At 45.6% G+C, this 14,790-nt stretch overlaps 3 protein-coding genes across 3 annotated transcripts; 1 reads left to right on the top strand and 2 right to left on the bottom strand.

Annotated features, from left to right (window-relative positions):
* Nucleotides 1-543: 543 nt before the first annotated feature.
* Nucleotides 544-1,434, bottom strand: CSUI_006006 (uncharacterized protein). The gene has a single exon (XM_068066171.1). The coding sequence runs from the start codon at nt 744-746 to the stop codon at nt 642-644; it is 105 nt and encodes a 34-aa protein (XP_067921852.1). The 5' UTR covers nt 747-1,434; the 3' UTR covers nt 544-641.
* An 84-nt stretch (nt 1,435-1,518) lies between these two features.
* Nucleotides 1,519-5,629, bottom strand: CSUI_006007 (vesicle transport v-snare domain-containing). Its single transcript, XM_068066172.1, has 3 exons — nt 3,607-5,629; nt 2,606-2,914; nt 1,519-2,040 (listed from the first exon to the last, which is right to left on the bottom strand). The coding sequence occupies exons 1-3, from the start codon at nt 4,228-4,230 to the stop codon at nt 1,777-1,779; spliced, it is 1,197 nt and encodes a 398-aa protein (XP_067921853.1). The 5' UTR covers nt 4,231-5,629; the 3' UTR covers nt 1,519-1,776.
* On the top strand, nt 5,551-13,287 carry CSUI_006008 (aaa family). The gene has a single exon (XM_068066173.1). It carries the CDS (start codon nt 7,543-7,545, stop codon nt 12,241-12,243), a length of 4,701 nt encoding a protein of 1,566 aa, XP_067921854.1. The 5' UTR covers nt 5,551-7,542; the 3' UTR covers nt 12,244-13,287.
* The last annotated feature ends 1,503 nt before the right edge of the window (nt 13,288-14,790 follow it).

The following is a 14,790-nucleotide window of genomic DNA, read 5'->3' on the forward strand; positions in this document are numbered from 1 at the left end:
GCGTTGCTGCGTGCAGCTCGGTAAGCACTCTCCTGGTGAATACTCTTCGCAGAATCCTACCTCCTGATCGTCTGGGTGTAGAGACACCGATGTACGACCTCCAACAAAAAGAAAAATTCAAGGTGGTCAGCCAAAACAGCACAGTAGCGACACCTCAAGGTATTCTATCGATCGCCGGGGCCCATGCTATATTCTTTCTTGACATCGGGCAGCACTCGCTCGGGCAAGGGGAAGAGACCCGTCGGGAGTCTCCCCAGATGACTTTAGAAGCTCGTGAATGGGCTTCGTGTTCCTAATCCAAAAGATGCTTGTAGTCAGAGGAAACGCGAGAACGGAAGCGGCCAGTACTAGGTTCGCCCACCGCTCCCTACCTCTTCACTGCCGCGGGAGAGCCCTCGTGGTAGGGGCAGTCGACATCAAAGGGTCACCGAGAGTTGGTGAAGTTTCTTTTGGGACACGTTGTCACTTTCGTAGAGTGACAGTCTGAACTAAATTCCCGGTTCCGCGCGCCGTAGGAGTGCACCAACAAAGGCTTGTCAGTTAGGGCTTGCGATGTGGTTGATGTTTTTGGTTTTGTCTCAGTTCACATGGGCGACACAACTCAACCATACAGAGTCAGACGTAGACGTCAGGGCGGGCCACTAAAAAGATTGGACTGGAGACACACTTACGTCTATAAAAGCAACGGGCTGAAAAACAATGCTGTCTAAGGCTATCGTGATATAATAGTTCTCGGAGTCACTCATTTGGACCTGTAAAACGAGTAGACACGCGAGCTTTCTACAGGTGAAGAGAGGCAGAGTGTTGTCAGATGAACGATTAAATGAAGGAAATATATTTGAGCACCGATCTCTTCGTCTGCTGTTTTCTTCCAGTCCACTCCTGCCTGGTCACGAGTATCGCCACCCCGTCACACTTCAGCTACGACATTCCTGACACAGAGAAAGAAAAGGTGTGACGAGCATTGAACGTGTATTTTCCTTCTGATACGACATGAGGTCACGCGCAAGCAGATTCACCTGATTTGTGACTAAGGTCATGCGTCTTCTTTAGTAAAAGAGGGCTTCTGCGTTGCCAAGTAGCTTTCGACTGCTGTTGAAGAAGTAACTAGAAAACTGCGTTGAAAATGTCTTCTTTCTTGTACCGAAAGATTCCTCCCATGGACGTATGTCTTGTGTCTAGTCTTTTCTCTAGAGAAAGTTATAGGAAAGTAGAGGCTGTTCTATCCTCGCACATCAGCACAAACAGCCGTGTTAAGCTGATCTGTCTTCTTTGGGACAGTTCATCGTTCTCTCCACTTTTCCGTTTTTCTTCTAATGAGGTGTCAGGATCCCGATGCCATCGGGCCGTCCGACGCTTTATGAAGGGCCAACGTTGCCGCTAAGATTCGTCAGAACAATACGGAGAATCATACAAAGGAAAAAACAACATCATACGGCTCCAGTAGCCTAATATATAGATCTCTCTCTCTCTCTCTATATATATATATACATATATATATATATATACATAGATGCATGTGAGTATATATCCATCTATCGTTGGTAACTGCCCGGGACACCCCGCACTACCCCAACCATACATAGAAATCTCTATAGAGACATGATTATCTACCACACGTCTCTGCGGTCGAATTTGTAAGAGTTCAAGAAATGCATGCTAAATGACTTGTCTTCCTGGAGAGGCACCCGCGTGCGGACATCCCGTATCCATACCGAAAAGCGTTTCTTCTTCGACGATAAACAGTGTCTACAAACCGAGTATATGCTACGCGTCTCACCGGGGGACACATACAAGTACAACAGCGATGATAAGAAATAAAACAATGAAGAGACAAAGACACTGAGTGAATCGATCTCCTGCTGCGTTTTTGGCTATGACCAAGGCTGTCTTTTTTGCTCGGTTGATATTGTATTGAACATCATCTAGATCATCATTTGCTTTGTGAAGCTTCTCCGTTTGCTCATTCATCCTAGCAAGAACTTGAGCTCCGATCTCTTCTGTCTCTCCGACCAGCTGCTTCGTTCGGTTTAGCGATGCCTACAGACCAAGGAAATTGACATTGCACGTCAAGTGTCTGATATGAAGCAGAAACACGTCGACACCGGAAAGCTTAAAGCGTTCATTCCCAGCCTTGATTATACAGCGAAAATTGACTGTAGTCGTAGTGGGGCTTTGTCCCGTGTATCCTGTCACTGAGAAAAGCAAAGAATGACGACTGCCCATTCAATGCATGGAATCCTGATTACACCCGTACACAGACATATATATGCATAGAGAGAGGGGGAGAAATAGATATGTGGACAGGCAGATACGTGTACCGATAAACAAAAGATACGTCTCCCGTTGGGTCTTGAAGGAGGGTCATCTGTTTGTCGGTGAGACGTGAGAATGAAAGAATTACACTTATCACTCCTGCAGTGCTATGTTCGTACACACGTATATGCTCATACAAGACCAAGACGGGTACAAGCGTTTCCAGATAGATAAACTTCATTCCGGACTACTGTCAAGGCGGTTAAGACTGTACAGTTTTGAGTGCAGAAGCTTATACCCCCAGACAACGGTCTAGGATATTCTCTTGCTTCTTGATAATCTCTCTCACCTGGGTTTTATCTTGTATGTCGTCTCCCATCTGTACGAGAGTCTGTCTTGTTCTCTCGCTGCTTATTCCTCCGCCATCCTCTCCATCTAGTCCAAGAGAGTTATTCTGTTCCTCTTCTACCGCAGCCCGATAAGCAAGGAGATCTTGTCGATTTACAGAGAGGAGATTCTCCTCATATAATCTCATCAACGAAGCTAGCTGCTGTTCTTTTTGATGTTTTTGAGCAACAAGTGTCGACCGATAGACTGACGGTATGGAGGATGCTATGCATCTCAGCTCTAAATCTAACGCAGAGATAGCCGTGTCAATCTGTACTCACACAAAGGAGAGACAGGAAGAAAAGAGGAAAAGGAGAAAAGTGAAAGGAAGAAAGAAGAGAAACATATCGGTATATTGAAGAGTGCATGTGATCTGGTTCATAGTCGTTGTCTCCGCTCACCTCACGTATTTCGTGTATACAGATACACCTCTCCGGTACAGGTGCATGTACACCCGACCGAGACACTTGGGCATCACATAGGTCTGTCTCTGTGGAGAAGAGTGACTAGAACCTAAAACAAAAGGAAGTGTACATACGCGCACACTTGCGTATACACATCTGCCCAAACAGGCACATAAAGAAATACACACACACCCATACATGCACATACAAATCCCTACATATTTCTTAGAGAGAGACATCATCCACTGGTACGTACAGACTCAGATGTTTCCCGGGTGGCAAGAAGAAAGAATCTTTCTTTCAAGCAGTGCGCATTCGAGACCACGTAGATCTTTCGTACCAAGGAGCCTAAAAGAAAAGGATGTCGGCCACCCCATATCTGAATATGAATACGATTATCTGCATACACATGAATACTTAGGTACTCGTATACTCGCTGTAGCAACAGCTAAGTACATATAATTCAACATGGATACCTATCTAAACAAATAGACAGTCACAAGAAGCACCGTGAAAATATCCGCAGAAATGACAAGAAATATCGTGTGAGGAGACGTACTTCTTGCTGTAGCTTTTGAATGGTTAGCTGATGATTTCGAAGAGCATCAGCTCCGCGTTTTTTCTTTTCGTGGACATCTTCAATAGCGGCAGATAGCTGCTTTAGAAGTCGATCAAGAGTTCTTAGCTGTTGCTCAGCTTCTTCAGCATAGTTCTCGTCCCTTTCGTCTTCATCTTCTCCTTCTCCTCCTCCGAAGTCTTCTTCACTCTCTTCTTCTTCTTCGTCGAGTTCACTCCGTCCATCTGTATCATCATCCTTGGTAAACTCCGCGACTGAGTCTTTGCCTTTCCACGGCCTCCGTGAAGAGTCTCGATGCTGATGGCTGCCATCTCGATGGCTAACTATATACATTCCTCGACCTTGCTGTTGTTCTCTCTTCGTATCTCTACTCATCTCAGATCTTCTTCTGTCACGAGATGGAGAGGCTTGACTCCTATTAGAGTCTAGTGATGGACGTGTAGGAGACCGAGAAGAATGGAAAGCCGAGTTTTGACGTCGAAACCGATCAGCTTCATCCCTCGAGGTATTATAGGCTCGCCGATGTCTTTTCTCCTCTCCCGTAGCAAGAGGAGAATTACGCCTACTTCCTACTGGCTTTGATGTATCATCCCAGTATACATCCATCTTCTAAAAGATGAAGCTCTCAAAACCATCATAATACCCAGGATGGAAGACGAAGAAGAAGTTTTGAAATCACGTGCATCACATACGTCTACATGAAGAAAACGACGAGAAGAAGAGGGGCAAGAAGAGACACCAGAAAGCGGGAATATACATGAACAGAGAGCAAGAGAGAAAGATAGAACATAATCGCTTTATAATGGTTGGACACCGACTCATCACATGGAGTGAGAAAGAGTACAAGGTACAGACCCCCCCGACTATTCTTCGTCTTGGAGAGTCCTATTCTTTTTGCTTGAGCCTAGAGAAGCTTCCCTTCCTCAGGTAATATCATATATGTATTCTAACGACGAAGGAAGAGAAGGTGAGGCGCATGACGAGGTTCCATTCGAGGGTTGTCACGGAGAAGAAGAAAAGACGATACGCAGAGAAGAAAAGCTTATTGGAAGAATCCCCCTCTCCCTTTTACTCCTGTAATGAGAAAGATATCGCGTATGAGAGACACAAACAGATAGACGAACATCCACAAGAAGGAAGATCACCACACAGGATCTAGGAGATGAAAAGAAAGACGTCTACAGCTGCAATAGAGAGATTTGATTTCACCGTGGCAGTTATCCCTGAAAACACACCTCATCCATGCGTGAGGGAGAGGTGTACGTACACTGGGTCGAAGCCACTCTTCGCGATTTGTACAGAAACTTCGCAATTCTTTCAGGCCTTTGGATGAAACCACTCAAGAAACTGAAAGACTTCCTATTACATATCTCTGTCACTCACATTTCCCTTTCTGTTCGTCCTCCCCCTCCTTGCCGCACGAACAGAAAAGTATCATTATCGTCTGCCTAGAAAGAAAGATGCAGTGGAACACTCCAGGAAAAAGCTGGAAAGGACAGAAAAGGAAGACCGTAGAGCGAGGAACAAGACAGACAAGGAGATGTGTGGCTTTCCTGCATTCTCATCGAAGTCGCGAGAAACAGAGGGAAAAGAACCTTCTCCGCAAGACATCGATGAAAAGGCAAAGGGAGACTTGTCGTCGTGCTTGTCTCTCCGGGGAAAGGATAGCAAAACTTCTTGAATAAGGCAAAGAAGAGAAAAAGGCGGGGGAGAAAATAGAACCGAGACTGAGAGAAAGCTATATCTTTCATTTAGATATTCGTTGGACGTTTTCTGCTTTTTCTTCTTCGATTAGACTTCTCATCAGGTCGTTGGTGATTATCAATGTCGATGACTCTCTCGCTTGGACTTCATTCATCCTTGCTTCTAGCATGACCTCCACGGTGTACATACACCCCCGACTCTTTTGAACGAGAAGACTGGTGAAGTTTCCATATTATCCTTTTTACCGTCTCGCTTGTCAAAGATAGAGTCTTCTTCACTGTCATTCTTCTCTCTGTCGCTGTTTCACATGCAGGAGAAAGGAAGAAGCAGAGTCTCTTCCTTCTTGCCCTCTCCCTCTTTTCCCTTCCCTTGCATGTTCAGACGGTTGGGAGTAGCTGCCGAGGTAACGCAGGACGAAAGACGCTCACAAGCCCTCCTCGTCCTACTCTCCTTCTACACACCTTCCCATGGCCTACTATCCTTTCTTTACTTGTTCTCGAAGAAAGAGCGAGGTGATTGTTTCTCTCCTCATCGCTTCCCTCCAGCCTCTGTAAAAGCAACTCGTTCTCATCCGACAAACATCTTCCCGTTGTTCTCCTCCTTTCATATTATCACTTTGAATCCACCTCCCAGTTAACAGACTGAAACGAGATGATGAAGAACGGGATGAAGAATTATGAAAGAAGGATAAGCTTTACTCGTATATCTCCTGTTTTGTCATTTCTGCTTCGTCGTCTTCAACGTTTTTCTCTCATTTAGCAGGGATTTCTTCTTCATCCTTCCACGTTCACGCGCACCAAAGAGAGCATCTTCTTTTAATTTCTTTCTGTCTTGAATAAAACGCTTCGTTTGCTTGTCTGTTTGTTTTTTTCTTGTTCTCTTTCTCCTCATCCTTCAAGAGTTGGGGGGAATTGTCGTTCTTTCCTTCGTCAAACTCTCCCATCTGCGCTTTAACAGATTTGAGGTTGAGATAAGGGAGACAGAAGAGAGAAGGGGAGAGGTGATAAGGAATCTTAATGTTTCCTCGGTATGTAGATGAAGCAACTCTATCTTCATCTTGCTCATCCTCGTTTTCTGTCCCTCTCAAGGAGGAAGAAAGGCGATTAAAAGTACTACGCAATAGGGAAGATTTCGAAGGAGAGAGCCCTTGGTGTTTACCTCTCTTGACACCCTTTCTCTTTTCTTCTTTTTTTCTTTCGCTCTTCCCTTCTGTCGTCTTTCACTTCTTCTCACTCCTCTCGTTCCGTTTGTCTCCATCTGTTCTCTTCGTCGTTGTGGCAGGGACTTCGCCTTGCACAGATGTGAGGTCTCAACGAGAAAGTTTTTCATTGTCTTGACTCCGAGAAAAAATCGATCTGTTCATCGATAGAAACATTCATACGTATCTTTCTGTAAACATACATACCTCCATCCCTACGTTTCAGACCCCGAAAGGTACACTGGGAGTGTAGAACTTCTACCCTCTCTTTCTCTCGTCCTTTGAATTGGTTTTGATTCTCTCTTCCTACGCATCTGCCCCTGTTCTCTTTCTTTACATTTCGACGGGACATACGTACACTCACGCGTCCTCTCTGCTAAGTTCATGTGGCAGGTGGTCGGGTGGAACAACTGAGCTTCAAGAGATTCAGATTGATACTGTCTTCATCTTCTTCGTTTTCTCTCCTTCTTGTCCTTCTCCTACACCTCTCTCTCTTCCTCTCTACAAGAGAAGCTCCTCCCTTCATTAGGAGGTGTGTATGCTTTTTTTTTTAGATGTCGGTAGTGAAGAAATCGGATGGTATATCTGCTAAGGATTTCACCTGGAAAAGAGTTGCCTATCACGTGTATTTCTCTCTGGCCCTCGGTCTCTCTTGGATTTGGAAGAGTGCAAAGTATCCTTTGCTATAGACGCCGTCAAAATCACGAAAGAGCGTATAGGTGCATATATATGTCTATATGGAGGAATGCGTGTATCTTTATATAAGTATATGTATATACATAGAAGTTGGCATATCTGTATATGTAGGCTGTCCGTTTGTCGCTCGACTTCTGTAGGTCCGTGCTTCTACCTGTCCATCTTCCTATCTATTTAGATGAGGACGTCGATACCTTCTTGAGAGAGAGAGAGACTTCTTCACCTCCCTGACTCTTTCTTTGTCCTTTATTTATCTTTGTCATCTTTCTCTTTCACTTTGATTGCTTTTCCTCTCGATGCTCTGAGACGTCGTCATCATCATGGAGAAGAGTAAGAAGAAAGGAGATATTCGTAAGTTTTTCAAAGTTAAGAAACCAACTGAGTCAGATACACAACAAAAGCCTGAGGAAGGAGATGATGGAGAGAAGACGAAACTTCAGAAAGGACATGAAGAATCTTTGAAGAAGGCCTCGCTTCATTCTCATCATGAAAGAGAAAGTGAAGAAGGAGAACAGCAGCCATCTTCTTTTCAAGGGACGAAGAAGAAGATACAGATAGATGAAGAAGCGGAGGAGAGCTTGAGAAGGAAGAAGATCGAGATTTCTAGAGGTGAGAACGATGCCATGAAGAAGAAGGGTGAAAGAAGACAAGAAGATGAAAAAGAGAATACTAAGAAAAAGAAGAAGAAGGAAGACGGACTGAAAGAAGAAGATGTGGTGCAAGACCGACCTTCTCCTCAGAAGAATAAAGGAAAGACGAATGAGAAGACAGGGAAAGAGAAAGAAGACAAGGAATCTGATGAACATCAAAGTGAAGCTATTCTCGTACATAGAAAAAAGAGGAGATTAATACGGGATCGGTCTTCTTCTTCTTCTGACACAGACGAAGGATATGAAAACCATACACATCATAAGAGCAATACTTCAAAGAAACAACAGGTGACCTCCACAAAGAATGAAGAAGAAACCCATGCTCCTTCCTCTTCTTCTTCGTCTTCTCATTCTTCTTTGGAGTCAAAAACGAAGTTGAAGAGAGGGGTCTTAGAATCTTTTCTTACGCAGAAAGACAGCGTTGGTAGTCACAGCAGTAATAGCAGTAAGAGAGGTTTAGATGAGGAAGAGAATTCCAAGGAAAGAGAGAAGAAGAAGATGGTGGCGTCCGCTTCTTTTTCTTCTATGAAAAAGAAGACAGGGGGTGAAGTGATTATGGATGTAGATGCCTTCTTTAGTGCCGCCGTAGAGAAAGATGTAGAGAAAGCTTTATCTAGGGAGACGGAGAAAACGAAAGAGGAAAGAGATGCTTTCTCAGTGGAAGAAGATGAAGATGCTAGCGAGGATGAGAGAGAGAAGGAGAAGACGAAGAAAGACCAGAAAGACAGAGAAGTCTTTGATGTATTTAATGATGAAGAAGAACGAGAAAGAAAGAAAGATAAGAAACAAGATGACAAGATACTCCAGAAATCTGCAAAACAGTGGACTGCTATGCTGAAGTCCATGAAGCCATCGAAGCTCCGAGGAAGTTCTGAGAGAGTCAGTGACGATGATGATGATGATGATGTGGAAAAGCAAGCGAAGGTGGCAGGAAGAAAGAAAGTCGCAACGGGAGGAAGTCGAAAGCTAAAGAAAGAAGAAGGTGACGACGATGAAGACTATGTAGATGACGGAGAAGACGATGATGAGGGTGAAGATAGTGATAGTGAAGAAGACGAAGAAGAAGATGAAGACGAAGAAGAAGAAGAGGACGACGAAGAAGACGAGAGGGAGAAGACTAGGAAGAAAGAGAACAAGAAGAACAGGAATAAGGTCTCCTCAAAAAGTACTTCAGCAGAAAGCAGTAAGAGATCTGGAAACACTGTTTCTGCTTCGTCTTCTCTTTCTGGTAAAAAGAGGTTGAAGGCAGGAGAAGGACTTCAGGTAACATGGACCCAGAAAGGCATGGGCCCATCTAACGGGATGAAAGCGCCCTCGGGAAGTTCAAGGACTTCTACCTCGAAGTCTATACATAATGCAACATCTGCAGGAGATGGTATCTCTTCTACAGACCTACCATTGAGCGGCAAGACTTTCGTTTTAACAGGAGTTCTTGACTCGATGAGTAGAGAAGAAGCTGTAGGCAAGATCCTTCAGCTAGGGGGAAGGTGTACATCAGCTGTATCTGGTAAGACCGATTATCTTGTTACAGGTTCTATCCTTGAAGACGGAAGAGAAGTGAGTACTGGCAGTAAGTATCGTAAAGCTCTTCAATTACAAACAGAAGGAGGGTCAAATAAGAAAGGAGGAAAGAGTGTGATTCAAATCGTTAATGAAAGTGAATTTCTTACGATGTTAGGAAAAACACATTCAAATCTTTCTCACGTTGAAGGTCAGCAGCAAAGTCCTTCTCTCCAGGAAGAAAAGAAGGACAATCATACTGCAACGAGCCTTGCAAGACTATCACCTTCTCTATCTTCGTCTTCTTCTTCATCAGGAGGAGGAGGAGATGAAGAAGAAAGAAGTTTTGAACGCGATAGTGGAAGTCTTCTATGGACGGAGAAGTATCGGCCGATGCATGCAGAAGATCTCGTGGGGAATCGTGAACAGATGAGAAATCTTCAGACATGGTTAAATGACTGGAAGGATGTATGTTTACTTGGAAAGAAGAAAGACCCACCTGCGTATAGAGGTTATTCTTCTCCTTATTCTTCCATGATGATAGCCGGTGGAGGCGGGTTTATACCGCCTCTGAATTTCAATGCAAGAGCAGCTCTTCTCAGTGGTCCTCCTGGTGTAGGAAAGACCACAGCTGCACGTGTAGCTTCGAAAATGGCCGGGTATCATGTGATTGAATTCAATGCTTCAGATGTTAGGAATAAGCTACATGTGGAGGAGATAGGAGATATGACATCTGGAGGACAAAACCTTCATGTCTTCATTGAGAGGAAAAATCAGAAGAAAGGTTTCATGGGTGATCCAAAGAAGAAGGAAGGAGAAGAAAAAGACCCAGTGAAACAACAACAGGAAGGAAAGGAAGAGGTGATAAAGAAGATGCGCCCACAGTATAGAGGTGTATGTGTTTTGATGGATGAGGTTGATGGCTTGAGCGGAGGAGACAGAGGAGGAGCACAAGCCATTGTTAAGCTCATTGAGACATCGAAATGCCCGATCATCTGTATCTGTAATGATCGCATGCATCCGAAGGTTCGTACGATCGCTAGTAAATGTCTAGACATCCGTTTCCAGCCCCCTCACATCTCTGCAGTAAGACAACGCGTCCAGTCGATCTTAGCTGCTGAGAATCTTTCCTTGTCTCTCACGTCGATCGATGATCTTTGTGAATCGATGGGAGGAGATCTTCGACAAATTCTCAATGCCCTCCAAATGTATGCATATGAAAAGAGAGATGAACAAAGAACTTCTTTTCTTCTTTCACAAGAAGTAGGAAACAAAGATTTTACGGAGAAGACATCAGAAGAACGACTCAAAGGAGAAGTAAAGAAGGAAACGAGAGATGGAGGAAAATCTCTTTCGATGTCGCAGCAACCGGCAACAGAATTCTCTCCATCATGGAGACCTGCTCCATCTTCGAAGGTTTCAACAGTACCAGCAACAATAACTATAGGAGCTGTCGGTTTGAAAGACGATCAAGTTATGCATGGACCTTTTGATAGCTGTAAACAGCTATTAGATTCATCACAAGCATGTAAACTTTCTCGTTCTCGAAAGCTGGATCGATTCTTCACAGATTATGATCTCATGCCTCTTCTTATTCAAGAAAACTATCTAGAAGCTTTCCGACAAGCAGGTGTACTAGCATCGTCCCCTTCCGGTTCTTCTTCATCTCAGACAAAGAGAGGAGGAGGAGCAGGTTATCCTGGAAGTCAGAATGGTTATTATTCAAGAGATTCTTCTTTGTCTTCTTCTCAAACAAAGAACCAACCTGTAGCCACTACCCCAAGTACGACTCCGAGTCCCCGAGGAGGAGGAGGGCATCTCGTGGGTCGGAAAGTAGGCGGTGCCACTAGTGGAGAATGTAATCCGTCTCTGCTTATAAATCTAATCTCGGGTGCTGCGAGTGATCTTGTTGAAGTCGATATGATGTCAACCGTCCTACGGGGAGATCAACACTGGGGATTGTTGCCTGATATAGGGTTCCTTTGTTGTGTCTTTTTACCTTCGAAAGTTGAGCGTGTCGGGGGGTTTGTAGGACGAGTTCAGTTTCCTTCATGGCTGGGAAGGAATAGCACACAAACGAAGCATAAACGTCTATTAACGGAACTTCTCATTCTCTTCTTGAATGACTCAAGGAGATGTACGAATAGTACAGGCTTGAAGATGAGTGGATATCTTGATGCGGTCTACAGGAAGTGTGTTGCTCCTCTCTTGACTAGTGAAGGCGGTCAAGGGAAAGGAGCAGGAGGAGGCAAGAGTCAAAATGGTGATAGAAGTAGTAAGGAAGAGATGATTGATCGAGCGCTGAAGATTATGGATGATTATAATGTATCACGAAGTATGCTCATTGAAAACCTCCAGTGCCTAAGACTGAAATCGGAGACCCGACTTTATGATCTTGTTGATACACGTTTGAAAACAGCCTTCACTCGCATGTATAACGCTAGTGCTCATGCTAAGAAACAAGCGTCTGCTATTGTCGCTGCAACATCACACGCAAAGAAAAAGAAAATGAAGAAGCGAAACTCGATGGAAGGAGATGATCATGAAGGAGGAGACGACGAGGAGGATGATGAAGGAATGCTGAGATCGAGAACATCGGGAGGCGAAGCTGAAGGGGACGGCAGCGGGGGGGGAGGTGTCCAAGAAGAAGGAGATGATGATCTTGACGATGACTTCATTGTCTCAACTGCTGTACGCGGAGGCGGTCGTGGAAAACCAGGTGGCAAGAGTAAGCTTGTCACACCTTCGCCAGGAGGAAGAGGAGGTGGACGAGTAAAGAAAGAACCTACACCAGGAAGAGGCGGAGGTGGGAAAAGAGGGGGACGGAGAGGAGGGGGTCGGGGAGGTGGAGCAGGCAGTGCAAGACGTTGAGAGATAGAAGGAGGAGAAGAAGAAAGGAAAAGAGTTCTACAGGAAGAGAAAGAAAAGCAAAGAGTACATCGTATGCCCTTAGTTCGATATCGACATATTAGTCGGATTCGGAAGAGAGAGAGTGTCTGTTTCTCTTGAAGAGAAGGTGCTCGTCCACGAACATAGAAAGGAGTTGTTGAGGTTCGTGATGGCCAGCCTTGATACGCCCATCACGCCTCGTAACGCACCTCTTTTTCTGTCGCCTCCTCTTCTCTCTCTTCCTCACCGTCAGCATAACAACGTACTCTCTCAGTAGCACGAATCTTTTCTTTGGTTTCTTCTGCCAAGGAAAGTTGCGTGCTCATCTGTTTGTGTGCGATGAAACTTCTTCCTAGCTGTAAGTTGTTATCCCAACAACAGAGAGGAGAAAACAAAGAGAAATGCAATCTCTGGTTTGTCTCTCTCCTTGTATAACGATGAAGCTTGAGGAGCAAGTCTAAAGTTTCGGTAGTCTTCTTCACAGTTCTCGATTCTCCAGTTTTCATTCCCAAGTTTATTCTTCTCTTGGCGGTCTTCTTTGTCCCTTTTTTTTTCTCCCGTGTGTGGTGGATGAAGGTGGCGCGGTTGAAGAAGAAGCCATTGTTCTTCCTTGTTTCCTATCTCGGGGTCTTCCGAGCTATCCTTGGAAATACTGCGGCATGCCTTAGATGAATGGCTGTCTCCGGAGACTGTCTCTAGATTTTCTCTCCCTTCGGTAATCAAATTCAAGCCTTCTACAGAGAACTGGAGAGTGTGTGTTGAAGAAACATTGCTAGAACACAGCATCACCGCCACCGGATGGATGTATACTAGAATCGATGTAGATGGTGCAGAAAGGAACAGTAGCTCGTGTACTTCGTTCCCGAGCCAGGGCATGTGTACCGATGGCTTTTTATCACCGTCGGGCACACGGTGGGAGCTGTGAGGCTCCACTGTGTTACATACTGAGCAATGGACAGCCAAGAAGAATGGGGCTCCGTTGCTTGTCTGCTGGATCATCTGTAAATGTGCGACAGATCCCGAGCCTTTTTTAGAGGTTCGGGTGATGAGAGAAGAAGCCGTGCGACACCAGGTACGAGACAGAACTGAGAGAGGACAAACTTTCAGTTTTTCTTTTGACTGCAGTAACGTATGAGCGGGGACGCTAATGACATTGAAAGAGCGACTTGAGGCTGCTCTCAATGTCATTAGCGTCCCCGAGATTCAAAGGGCTCCAGCCTATAGTCCCTAGACAAGGGAAGAAAATGTAGGCGTGGGTGTTTGAGGTGGTGTGAGGGAGTAGATAGTGGATATCCACAAGTCATACTAGGCGGCAGCTCGTACTGATTGATCTACCTGGAGCGAGTTATAGGAGGAAAAAGTTGCCACCCACCTTTCAGTCTGAGTGTCTACCATAGTTAGTTCCTCAAACCCTACGGAACGTACCAGACCTCCAGGCAAAGAAGAAGATCGTGTGCCTTTCTGGGCCTCAGCAAGCACAGACCGGATGGTCTTATCAGCGCTGGAGACTGTACGTGGACATGAAAGCAACATTTCGGAAACCACTCTCGCTGTCACCCCGCATCGAGATGCTACTAGATATGCAGGGTAGTCCCTCATAGGTGTGTGTGTCGTACGACCATGAAAAAGCAGACTGAGTGCGCCGCGTTGGATGTGTACAGCTGGTGAGACCTATCCTGTGGACCTATCCTTGACCTGGGCTGTTCTCGCATGTTTCACTCGCTCTAGGACGGGAGATGATTCCACGTTAGAATATATTGCCACCGTCAGCTGAAAGGCTTTCCCACACACGCACCGTAGCCTTCGCTTTCCCCAGTACAACGTTGATGTCTGCGTTCGCATCTTCTAGCGGACAACGTTGGACATCTTCGGTAGGGTGGGGGAACGGGGGGCGAGTCTAGTTGCCAAAAGCAACGGAACAATGTTCTCTTTTCCGGAGTTTCCTTGCCTACACCTAGAAGAGTGGCACTCAAGAGTGTCCTCTGGCAACTAGGCTCGCCTCGTCAAACGAGCGTCGGTCTCTCCTCTCACCACTACGGCAACTATGTCTCGAAGTTTCCGCGGCGGCTGAGAAGTGTGCCCACATCCCTTCGCGTCCATTCGCTTTGAAACTTAGCTTCTGAGATCCGTTTAGCGATAGCGGACGTTCACTGCTGACCACTCTGTTGATCGTTCTCTTTCTTCTGTACGCAAAGAAACCGCAGACGAGAGAACGGCCGCCAGTGGAGATCCCGCATGACTGGGAAACGCAGAAGCTACGGACTACACACACTACAGAAAATAATGAATCCTCGTGCTGCCCGACAGGAGGCAGCAACAGGAAGCTCTTCTGTTTGTCGGACCTAACAGTCAGCCGTGAGCACCGTCCTACGCAGAGTCTATCTGTCGACGCTATGCGGTGTGTAGCATGCGCGCTTTTTTTGTTGGGTTCGAATACACACCTGTTCCCAAAGAACGGGTGATGACCTGACCGGCGGAGGATTCTGCCGGTTGGTCGCAATTGCTGAATAGGACGTCGGCGCCCGTGCC

Source organism: Cystoisospora suis (assembly GCF_002600585.1).
Source record: "Cystoisospora suis strain Wien I chromosome Unknown contig_2999, whole genome shotgun sequence".
Lineage (NCBI taxonomy): Eukaryota > Apicomplexa > Conoidasida > Eucoccidiorida > Sarcocystidae > Cystoisospora > Cystoisospora suis.